This window comes from Garra rufa, chromosome 14 (genome assembly GCF_049309525.1).
Source record: "Garra rufa chromosome 14, GarRuf1.0, whole genome shotgun sequence".
Classification (NCBI taxonomy): Eukaryota; Metazoa; Chordata; class Actinopteri; order Cypriniformes; family Cyprinidae; genus Garra; species Garra rufa.
In genome coordinates this window covers 41,654,686-41,667,614 of record NC_133374.1, presented here as the reverse complement: position 1 = coordinate 41,667,614, position 12,929 = coordinate 41,654,686, and the positions used below count along the sequence as shown (strand labels likewise).

Genomic DNA, 12,929 nt, shown 5'->3' with positions numbered 1-12,929 from the left:
TATTGTAATGCATTACTTTTAAAAGTAACTTTCCCCAACACTGCAAATAATGCAGATTTGGTTCATTTCTAGTTGTGCATGAAGAAAGTAATAACTTTCTGTTTGGTGACTGTCAGAATGTGACTTCTGATTTTGATGATGAAAGATTGATAATAAACAACGGACTCAGATAAGGCCTGTGTGCTATAAAAGCAGAGGCGGTGCAATGCTAAAGCTGAAAAGTGCTGTATAAAATGCTGGAGTATGTATAGATGATTTTGATATTTGAAATCTACCTAAAAGCATCACGCGTAGGTCTGCCACTAATGACTATTTTATACTGATTCATCTATCGACTAATTTATTGAATAGTCGATTAATCTAAACAATTCATTTCCTACAAAATATTTTTTATTAAACTTGCAACATTGCCATTCAGTAGTGTACCATTAAAAAAGTTCTTGACAAAATGTAAAACTAAAAGAGTAAAAATGAAAACAAACAGTCTTTTGATGTAATAAAATTGTATTTAACTTTTTAAACAGAGTATAGAAAAAAATTACAACGGAAATTTTTTTTTTCAAAATGAATTATATTGATTAATCTATTGACTACTTTATTGAATAATTGATTAAATTATTAATTTCCCACAAACAATCAAAAATCAACTATTTCACTTAAGAACATTTTATTAAACTTATTAACTTTGCCATTCAGTAGTGTACTATTAAAAAAAGTATACATGTAAACAAGCCCTTGTAATTATAATTAATTGTTTGTGGTAATAAAAAATAGATGTAAGTAAAAAAATAGCCTTTAAAATTACTTAATGCATATATATAATAGCAATGAGGCAATAATGCTAAGTGCAAATAAAGTATCAAAAGCAAGAAATCTGAGATCTGTTAAAATACATAATGTGTTATAAACAATAGAGCTAATGTACAGTCGTGGCCAAAAGTTTTGAGAATGACACAAATATTAGTTTTCACAAAGTTTGCTGCTAAACTGCTTTTAGATCTTTGTTTCAGTTGTTTCTGTGATGTACTGAAATATAATTACAAGCACTTCATACGGTTCAAAGGCTTTTATCGACAATTACATGACATTTATGCAAAGAGTCAATATTTGCAGTGTTGGCCCTTCTTTTTCAGGACCTCTGCAATTGGACTGGGCATGCTCTCAATCAACTTCTGGCCCAAATCCTGACTGATAGCAACCCATTCTTTCATAATCACTTCTTGGAGTTTGTCAGAATTAGTGGGTTTTTGTTTGTCCACCCGCCTCTTGAGGATTGACCACAAGTTCTCAATGGGATTAAGATCTGGGGAGTTTCCAGGCCATGGACCCAAAATGTCAACGTTTTGGTCCCCGAGCCACTTAGTTATCACTTTTGCCTTATGGCACGGTGCTCCATCGTGCTGGAAAATGCATTGTTCTTCACCAAACTGTTGTTGGATTGTTGGAAGAAGTTGCTGTTGGAGGGTGTTTTGGTGCCATTCTTTATTCATGGCTGTGTTTTTGGGCAAAATTGTGAGTGAGCCCACTCCCTTGGATGAGAAGCAGCCCCACACATGAATGGTCTCAGGATGCTTTACTGTTGGCATGACACAGGACTGATGGTAGCGCTCACCTTTTCTTCTCCGGACAAGCCTTTTTCCAGATGCCCCAAACAATCGGAAAGAGGCTTCATCGGAGAATATGACTTTGCCCCAGTCCTCAGCAGTCCATTCGCCATACTTTTTGCAGAAGATCAATCTGTCCCTGATGTTTTTTTTGGAGAGAAGTGGCTTCTTTGCTGCCCTTCTTGACACCAGGCCATCTTCCAAAAGTCTTGGCCTCACTGTGAGTTCAGATGCGCTCACACCTGCCTGCTGCCATTCCTGAGCAAGCTCTGCACTGGTGGCACTCCGATCCCGCAGCTCAATCCTCTTTAGGAGACGATCCTGGTGCTTGCTGGACTTTCTTGGACGCCCTGAAGCCTTCTTAACAAGAATTGAACCTCTTTCCTTGAAGTTCTTGATGATCCTATAAATTGTTGATTTAGGTGCAATCTTAGTAGCCACAATATCCTTGCCTGTGAAGCCATTTTTATGCAACGCAATGATGGCTGCACGCGTTTCTTCGCAGGTCACCATGGTTAACGATGGAAGAACAATGATTTCAAGCATCACCCTCCTTTTAACATGTCAAGTCTGCCATTCTAACCCAATCAGCCTGACATAATGATCTCCAGCCTTGTGCTCGTCAACATTCTCACCTGAGTTAACAAGACCATTACTGAAATGATCTCAGCAGGTCCTTTAATGACAGCAATGAAATGCAGTGGAAAGTTTTTTTCGGATTAAGTTAATTTTCATGGCAAAGAAGGACTATGCAATTCATCTGATCACTCTTCATAACATTCTGGAGTATATGCAAATTGCTATTATAAAAACTTAAGCAGCAACTTTTCCAATTTCCAATATTTATGTAATTCTCAAAACTTTTGGCCACGACTGTACACGACTGGGCGTCCAATGGCCTGACAATTGTTTTTACACATTACTTTGCAATCTAATCCTTGTTTAATTAATTAATTTATTGACCAAACATCATTTAATTCAAATGTATTTAATATTTATCCATTTCTTTTCAACAGAAATGCTATAGCCACTGTAATTTAATGAATATGTGGACATCAAAACATGTAAACTTCGGAGCACGTATGGCGAATCATTTACTTGAGATCAAGATTTTAGAGCAGTTTTGCAATTTTTTCATTTTTTTTAAGCAGTAGGAAAACAACAAACTATTAAGTCAGTACAGTTATAAAAACAAAACAAAAAAGTAAGTATACACAAATACAAATAAAAAAATTGTATATATTTATTTGTCTATTTGTCTTTTTTAGAAATTGAAAGAGATGAGTGAGATCTCTGATTGAAGTCATTGAAAATCATAAAAGAGTGCTTGAAAAAAGTCCCTGCACATCTGAAATTATGGAAAAGCACAGATGCATAACAATCCGTTCAGTTCGCAAGAGAATATCGATGCTTCAGAGAATGGTTTTCTTTATTTTCCGCTCAACAGCTTGTATCAGCAACATGTAACTCAAGTACTTTTCCGCCATCGATGCTAACCATTTTCACGAAAGGATGAGTAAAACAGCAGATGAGAGGGGGAGGGACACATTAACAACGGCCAGCTGTAGAAAAGCAGCAAACCACTAATATTGATTCATTTTTTTTCTTCTAATGTGAGATGAGAACACATCCATCTCCTGCTGTCACATTTAAGCCCACACACAGAACCGCAGGAAATCACTGCTGTCTTGTTTGTGTGGATGTGTGAAGTTACTAAAGATGAACATTAGTGATACGCCGTGTAATGCAACAGATCGCAGTGATGAAGCTGTGTCAGAAGAGGCCTTGGTCCTGCTGGGATATTGATCAGGAGCAGGGAGCGCTAAATGAAACGCACTGGCTTGGTCCTAGTCATTGAGCAACCCCCACACATGCCGAAACTGAACCCAGTTAGCATCTGCACGCTATGAGCACATAAAGCTTTTTATTTAGCAAATACTGACTGATTAAGGTTTATATGAAATCCTTTGTGTATACTTGTGCTGATTTGTGCATCTCTTTCTTTGAGCAGCAGATCGCCTTTAAGAATCTGGTGCAGAGGAACCAGGCCAACGAAGCCTCGTCCCAGTCAACTCCCCCTCCAGGATCAGTCATTCAGCTTCCCTTTATCATTCTCAACACAGACGTCCGCACCGTCATCGACTGCTCCATCTCTAGTGATAAGTACGACATTTCTCTCTCCACTGGTTTCCTTCATTATTCTTGTGTGTGTGTGTGTGTGTCTCTCTCTCTTTCTCTCTTCAGTAGAAATATCCTCCACTGATTACCAAAACCTAGTAAAATGTATACATAAACAGTTTTTATTCAAACTAAACGGGTCATATTATTCATACCTTTATTAAAAATCTAAAAAAATATATATATATGTGTATATATATATATATATATATATATACTACATACTTGTAGGACTATGTTATATTTGAGTTTTTCTTTTTTAATAAATCTGCAAAAATGTCAACAAGTCTGTGTTTTTCTTTCAATATGGGGTGCTGTGTGAACATTAATGAGGAAAAAAATGAACTTAAATGATTTTAACAAATGGCTGCAATATAACAGAGTAAAAATGTAAGGGAGTCTGAATACTTTCCGTACCTGCTGTGTATGTATGTGTGTGTATGTATATATATATATATATATATATATATATATATAGTCTGTGATTTGTCTATGTGAAGTCTTATGTTCACCAAGGCTGTATATTTGAGAGAAAAAAACTAAACTTTTTTTAAAGAAGTCTTTTCTGCACATGTGATTCTGCTGCATGCATGTGATTAAAAATACAGAAAAAAATAATATTGGGAAATATTAATGCAATTTAATATAGTGGTTTTCTATTTTAGTATACTTTTAAATAGAATTTATTCCTGTGATGAAAAGCTGAATTGTCTGCATTATTACTGTCTTCATTGTCAAATGATCCTTCAGAAATCATTCTAATATGCTGATTAATTATCAGTGTTGAATTTTTTTTTTTTTAGAAATACTTTAATGAATAAAACATTAAACAGAACATTTATTTAAAATAGATAACTTTTGTAACAATATACATAACCATTCAAAATTTGAGATCAGTAATTTTTTTTTTTTGTCTTTTCTTTCTTTGGAAACTTTCAAATCCTGGTTCCTAAAAAAAAAAATACAAAAAAAAAAAAAAAGATAAATCAGCATATTAGAATTATTTCTGAAGGATCATGTGAAACTGAAGACTGGATTAATGGCTAATTAAAATTCAGCTTTGCATCACAGAAATAAATGACTTTTTAAATTATATCAAAATAGAAAACTGTTTAATTAAGTAAACTGCAATAATAATTTAGAGTATTTATTTTTTTCTCTTGTATTTTTGATCAAATGAATAGAGCTTTGATGAGCATAAGAGACTTCTTTGAAAAACATTACAAATCCCAAACTTTTGAACGGCAACTTTAAAAAAGTTTTCTATTTTCTATGTGAATATATTGATTTGATGCAATTTATTGCTGTGATGCGAAACTGATTTTTCAGCGTCATTACCCCAGTCTTCAGTCACATGATCCTTCAGAAATCATTCTAATATGCTGATTTATTATCAATGTTAGAAACAGTTGTGCTGCTTAATATTGTTTTGGAACCTGTGATACTTTTTGAATTAAACAAGAAAAAGAACAACATTTATTTAAAATAGACAACTTTTGTAACAATATACACTACCGTTTAAAATTTGAGGTCAGTAATTTTTTTCTTTCTTTTCTTTCTTTTGAAAGAAATTAATGCTTTTATTCAGCAAGGATGTATTAAATTGATAAAGTGATAGTAAAGGTTGATACTGGTAGAAAAGATTTCTATTTTCAATAAATGCTTTTTAATTTTTAAAGAATCCTGAAAAAAAGTATCAGGTTTCAAAAAATACAAAAAAAAATTGATGATAAATCAGCATATTAGAATGATTTCTGAAGGATCATTTGACACTGAAGACTGGATTAATGGCTAATAAAAAAATCAGCTTTGCATCACAGAAATAAATAAAATTTTAAAGTATATTAAAATAGAAAACGGTTTGTTAAATTGCAATAATATTTCATAATATTACTTATTTTTTCTATAGTATTTTTGATCAAATGAATGGAGCTTTGATGAGCATTAGTTTTCCATTTTGTGTCAATATATTTTGTGAGTATATTGAGTATATTGAGCAAAGTTGAATTTTCAGCATCATTACTTAGTGTTTTTTTTTTTTTTTTTGGAACCTGTGATACTTTTTTTGGGATTCTTTGATGAATAAAACATTAAAAAGAACAGCATTTATTCAAAATATAAATATTTTGTAACTATATACACAACCGTTCAAAGTTTGGGGTCAGTAAATTGTCTATTTCTTTTTTTCTTTGAAAGAAATTAATACTTTTATTCAGCAAGGATGTGTTAAATTGATTAAAAAAAAAAAAAAAAAAGTTTTAGTAACGGTTGGTTCTGCCAGAAAAGATTTCTACTTTGAATAAATGCTGTTCTTTTTAACTTTCAAATAATCTGAAACATCAAAAGAATCCTGAAAAAAGTATCACAGGTTCCAAAAAAATACAAAATACCAATATTGATGATAAATCAGTATATTAGAATGATTTCTGAAGGATCATGTGACACTGAACACTGGATTAATACCTAATGAAAATTCAGCATTACATCACAGAAATAAATGACATTTTAAAGTATATCAAAATAAATAAAAAAAACTGTGTAATTAAGTAAATTGCAATAATATTTTAGAATATTTCTTTTTCTCCTGTATTTTGATCAAATGAATGGAGCTTCGATGAGCATAAGAGACTTCTTTGAAAAACATTACAAATCCTGCTGATCCAAAACTTTTAAACAGAAACTTTAAAAAGTTTTCTTCTTTCTATGTGACTATATCAATTTGATGCAATTTATTGCTGTGATGCAAAACTGATATTTTCAGCATAATTACTCTAAATCCTTTAGAAAACATTCTGATATGATGATTTGCTGCTCAATGAATATGTATGATTTGTATGAATATGCACTGCTTAATATTTTTATGGAAACTGATCAATCTTTTTCTGGATTCTTAGATGAATAGAAACTCAAAAGAACAGCATTTATTTGAAACAGAATTGTTGAGTGACACTAAACAATAAATGTCTTTACTATCACTTTTGATGAATTTAATGCATCGTTGCTGAGCATGGAATTAATTTATTTAAAAAAAAAACCCTACAGACCCCAAACCTTTCAAATAGTAATGTAGTGTTCCTGTGCCACCATCTAACGCTTATTGTTAATTACTCACCAAGTGTAATAATAGCATCTTTGACCTAACACAAACCCATTCCTCCAAACAGGTGTGAATACCTCTTTAACTTCGACAACACGTTTGAGATCCATGATGACGTTGAGATCCTGAAGCGGATGGGCATGTCTCTGGGGCTGGAGAATGGCACGTGTTCTCCAGAGAACCTCAGCATGGCCAAATCTCTGGTGCCCAGGTCTCTGGAAGCGTACGTCACCAGTGAGTATCTCGTGCCACGCTTCTCTGTTTCTGTTAAACCACGTTTCAGTTGTTTTCGTGTGAGCGTTTTTTTTATGACCACATTTGTCTTAGTGTTGCTTGTATGAATGCTTGTGGCTGACAAAATCACCATGAATCTTAAAGGTCCCATATTGTACACATTTCTGGAGGTTTATTTTAGTTGTTGATGTCCTTAAGAATATATATTTGCGGTATAAGTGCCAAAATCCATCTCAATATATTTTTACAGCTCCTTTTTTAGGAGCTCTGTCAAGAACAGGTCGATTTTGGCCCATCTAACTAATATTCATGAGCCTCTCTTCTGATTGGCCTGTTGTTTTCTGAGTGACGCACAGCCAGGCCAATCACAGCTAACTACGGTCATGTATGCTTTAGCCGAGCCCAGAGCCATAGAGAGAGCCTAGCCTGCTGATACTCAACAGGATATTTCAGAATGATCATTAATGTTTTTTCTTTTTCAAACACCGAATGCAGTAAGCTACGTAACTGTTGCTTTAGTAAAGCCCCTTTCACAATGCACGCTGATTCTGGAAAATTACGGGAACGAGCGCTGTGTGAACAAAAGCCAGAACCATAAAGGCAGTGTTGTAGTAATGATGCACGTTACCCTGCGACTCTTCACGACGAAAAAATACGTGCAAAGTGGAACGAAGCGTCGATCGGGCAGAGCCAGCTCCTCACTATCAGCGCTGAAGCACAGTTTGTTCAGGTTAGTTTCAGTTTAGTGAAACGTACGCGTCGCATTACATCTCACATCCAAACGTCACATGTCTTTATGGGTTGTGTGTAAAGCACACACAAATTCCGGGAAAACAACTGTGAATGAACCAAATCAAACAATTCCGGAACAAATCGTGGGACACATTATCCGTGTATTTACCAGAATGGCTGTGTGAAAGAGGCTGAAGTTGACGTGCCTCTGGTCTCTTATATTCACGTTGTTCTGAAGCCTGTGCAATGATGTAGTTTCCTGACATCTATCGACTGAACAGGGTTTTCTCGACTTGTTTCCATGTTGTTGTTGCTTAGCAATGTTATGGACGCGATGTTGTCTGGGTTTGACAAAAGGAGGGTGGGACAGTGGTTGGTGACTGAGTAGATCGGACGTCACATCGTTACGGAAGTCACAGCGGCTCGTGAAAATGAACAGCTACTTTAAGCAGGCTGTGTGCAGTTTACTGTGGATTGACTGTTTTGAAACTCATATGGTAGTTACATAGCCCCTAGACCTCAGTTATCATGAAAAAAGCCAGGAAATTTCGATTTTGACAATATGGGACCTTTAAAATAACTTTTCTGATCAACTGCACTGCGTCTGATTGTAAAAGGCTTCATAAAAAAGACAGAACTTCTCTACCATCATCTATATAAAGGATTATTCGAATTCAGCTCTAACGTATAATTCAGCATGAAAAAAGAAAGATCTGCAATCACATATTGGCACAGTCCAGAATTAACACTCACCAAGTCGTAATTTAGCAGTAATTTGCTTTTTTAGGCAGCTAATACTTGTTTAACCCTATAAAATCTACTATATCATGATGTTTGTTGCACATGTTTTTGAAGGCTGTAAATGATCAACATGCTGAAAAACCTGTTAAACACAATCTACTACATGCTTCCTCCATCTGATTAATAATTCATATATTAGGCAAGTAAAAGCCCTTTTAGTATCATCATAGAAACATCCTTCATCTAATGCTTAATGTGTGTTTTTGCTGTGAAATATTTACTGATTTTTTTTTTAAAGCAAACGTAAGAATAACTTTGTATATTGCTGTTAAGATTTAGTTTGTTTGTTGGACAGAAACAGTTTAGGTTTTCTTGATTATCCATACATATTTTTTTAGAAAATCGTGTTAAAATTTCTTTTACAATTCATCTGCCTCTCAATCATCATTGTCCCATAATAAAAACTACAGAGCTTTGATCATATTCAATCAGCAACTATATTAATATAGCATTTAAATATCATCTCACTTAGATATATTATTGGAGATAAATGACTGATATTTATATGCATTTTATCAAATTAGTTTGCTATACATTTGTAAAGATATCTTTACACTACAAGTTCTTAGAATTTCATATCACTTTTTAATCATAAAAAATGTGTGATTGTGCACCATATTTCATATTTTTAAGCTGCAGAATAAAGTGGGTTTTTTTTTTCTCTTATAAAAGCCTGTCAAAAATTTTTGGACTGCATTTATTTGATTCAAAGTAGAGCAAAAACAGTACAATTTTGAAACATTTTTACTATTTAAAATAACTCTTTTCTATTTGAATATATTTTAAAATGTAATTCATTCCTGTGATTTCAAAACTGAATTTTTAGCATCATTATTCCAGTCACATAATCCTTCAGAAATCACTCTACTATTCTGATTTGCTGCTCAAAAACATTTATTATTATTATTATTGTGTTGAAAACCGCAAAGTGTCATTTTTTTTCAGGTTTCTTTGATGAATAGAAAGTTCAGAACAGCATTTATCTGAAATAGAACATTTTGTTACATTATAAATATCATCACTTTTGATTTATTTTAAAGCATCATTGTAATACAAATATAAGTAACACAAATAAAAGTATTAATTTCTATTATTTTCCCTCACAAAAAAAGCTATTGAATAGTAATAGTGTATAGTGTTACAAAAGCTTTTTATTTCAGATAAATGCTGATATTCGGCTCTTTGTGTACTCGACTGTTTTAAATATTGATGATAATACTAATATTAATAATCTAAATAATAATAATAAATGTTTCTTCAACAGCAAATCAGCATACTAGAATGATTTCTAAAAGATCATGTAACTGCTAAAAATTCAACTTTGATCCCAAGTAAAAATGTAATTTTTAATTGTATTCAAATAGAAAGCATTTATTTTAAATAGTAAAAATATTTCACAATTGTACTGCTTTTGCTGTACTTTGGATCAAATAAACTTCTTTAAAAAACATTAAAAGTCTTACCATCCAAAAACTTGCCTGGTAGTGTATGATAATCAACAAACAAAAGCACATTGCAAACTTTTTTGTATATAGTTTAGGTTTAAGTAAAGGTTTAAAAAAACAGATTTTTCTGACTATAATTTTTTAAAGTGAGGCTTTACAGTTAATAGAAATGTATGGATTTTTTTTTTTTTTTCTCAGGTGTTTAACAAGAAAGCAAAACTTTGGTATGCTTGTTGCAATGCATAACTCTAAATGATTAAAAAATTTAAAACGAATATTAAGAGGAGACACTGCAGACAAAAGCACTGTTGTTTTCATGCATCTGTCAAGTTTGAGATTTTGGGCTTTTTGGTGTTTCATAAAGTGTTTTTTTCAGACTAGTGGAAAGTAAACACCCAAAAGACACTGTTAAGTGTTTCTTTTATAGCATTTTATCTATTTGTGTCGATAGATTTCAGTTACAGTCCATATTTTTAAAGGCCGTTTTCTCAAAATGAGTTTTTTCTCCTACACTGAGCCATAAATCTCCACTTCAGTAGCTCTTACACACACCAAACTTCACATTTTTATTCCTGACTATATCCTGAAGATTTTTACAGAGGGATTTGTTCAAATATAATTTGCTTAATTTTATACATTTTATTTGCCCCCCAAAAATGTACAAAATATATTGTTTTCTGTCTGTTCTAAGTTTCTTCTGAATTATGGAGTGACAAAATGAGACCCAAAATCTGCTCTCTAATATGTCAAAAAATATTTAGAAACTAACTTCATCCAGCGTTTAGATTTTTGTACTAGAAATGTATGCAAGTTAGTGCATATTTCATTAAACAATGTCTCATTTGCATTTTAGAACACTTGTAATACAAAAAAAGTTCGCAATTGTCAGTGTATTCAATTAACTGGGTTAGTAAGGTGATAACTATTAGTTGTTGTTTTTTTTTTAGCCTATTCACCTGCAGTGTCTTGCCTTGAAAATATAAAACAAAAGTGTTCACATTTATTCACTTTACATTAACAGGACAATTCTCATTGGCTTGTTTTTTTTTATTTTGTGTGTGGGTGAACCTACTTTTGCAAATAGTTTGCGTCTTTTACATAAGGCTTCACCCCTCAGCTACTTCCTTCCTGTTCTGAGCAGATAAGAGCGCATTGCTTATCTGCCAAGTGGCTGTCTGTAATACAGGTTTATAAACAAAAAATGTCTCTCTGTCCCAACAGACATGGCCACTAACTCCAACAGAACACCTCTCAGCCACACAAGGTAAGTTTCCCACTATAGCATCCCCAAATATCCCAAACCCAACCCTTTATGTAACATCTCCTCTCTCTCTCTCTGTGTGCAGCCACAGCAGCACGGCTCCGTCACACACCTCAGAGTCCCGCGGCCAGACGCCCAGCTCGTTCAACGAGGAAGAGGACGAGGATGACGAAGACGACGACAATCCCTCGTCCCCAGAGTGATCCTGAGCTCTCAGAAAAGCCTGGGAGGAACGCTACACAGGAAATAAGCTGCCAGTCCTCTCCATATTACATATTTTTAACTCCCTCACCCTATTTTTCTTGCTCTTTTCTCGGTTACGCCACAAACGCAAGAAGCTGTGGCTCCGGGGGAAGGTTTACTGTATTTCCGTGGTGCTTTTTTGGCTAGCGAGCCGCGGGTCAGGCTATGGAGGAGAGCGATTTAACTGAAGGTGAACATCTTCAGGTCTTAATGTACTGCTCTTCTCTGCTTCCTACCCAGAGGGACGTTTCAATTCTTTCCAAAAATGTATTTATTTGGGTCATATTTGAGTATGACCATATCCGCGTAGTCCAGTGGGCTAGTGCCACTTTATTTTCTTCTCCGTGGGGATCGGAAAGCAACGTCTTGATTTTACTGTTCGCCGATTGAAAGGAATTTACATCCTTGCATTTAAAAAGAAAAATGGAAATTGTTCTTTTTTTGATTGGTTGATTGTGTCATTTTGTTGTTGTTGTTGTTGTATAGTTTATTCCTTGTCATTCATGGCAATAGTTGAAGGAACATTAATAAAACACACGGATGGTTGTTTCTGCTGTTCCGGGTTCAAATAGCCGCTGGCCTGTTGTTGTCTCCAGCTGTTTGAGCGTTGCATGTTGGGAGATGTAGTCTTGTTGTGAGTTTTGTTCGCGTTCGGTCCTGATCCGATCGGGTCAGCATTTTAAAGCAGCTCAACCCAACACAACTAATGAATTTTGGTTTGCAATGTAACTGTATGTACGTGTATACATATATAAACATATCATTTTGGTTATCTCTGGCGTGGTGTGGTCTAGAAACAACTAAAAGATGCTTTTAAAAATGGCATGCTGGTAATCATGTGCTAATCATGTTAGAAACATATTAAACATGCTAGAAAAATGTTAGAATCATATTAGCTACGTTCTAGTCATGTTAGCGACATGCTAATCATCTAATCTATCTAAACTGTAAGCTTTTACAGCTGCTTTTAAAACACTTGCCAAACTTTATCTAGTTAAGTCATATCTACAGGAGCTGGTCATATAATTAGAATGTCTTCAAAAAGTTGATTTATTTCACTAATTCCATTCATAAAGTGAAACTTGTATAATGTCTACATTCATTCCACACAGACTGATATATTTCAAGTGTTTATTTCTTTTAATTTTGATGATTATAACTGACAACTAATGAAAACCCCAATTCAGTATCTCAGAAAATTAGAATATTGTGGAAAGGTTCAGTATTGAAGACACCTGGTGCCACACTCTAATCAGCTAATTAACTCAAAACACCTGCAAAGGCCTTTACACAGGCTACACAATCATGGGGAAGACTGCTGATGTGACAGTTGT

General features: G+C 33.9%; 1 protein-coding gene across 1 annotated transcript in view; it reads left to right on the top strand.

Moving 5' to 3' along the window:
• Positions 1 to 12,367, top strand: part of tfdp2 (transcription factor Dp-2) — a 29,013-nt gene extending 16,646 nt beyond the window's left edge. The window contains exons 6-9 of the mRNA XM_073817885.1: positions 3,616 to 3,767; positions 6,947 to 7,113; positions 11,313 to 11,355; positions 11,438 to 12,367. Of these exons, the coding sequence (XP_073673986.1) occupies positions 3,616 to 3,767; positions 6,947 to 7,113; positions 11,313 to 11,355; positions 11,438 to 11,555 (480 nt within the window). The 3' untranslated portion in view covers positions 11,556 to 12,367. The remainder of the gene's footprint in view (positions 1 to 3,615; positions 3,768 to 6,946; positions 7,114 to 11,312; positions 11,356 to 11,437) is intronic.
• The last annotated feature ends 562 nt before the right edge of the window (positions 12,368 to 12,929 follow it).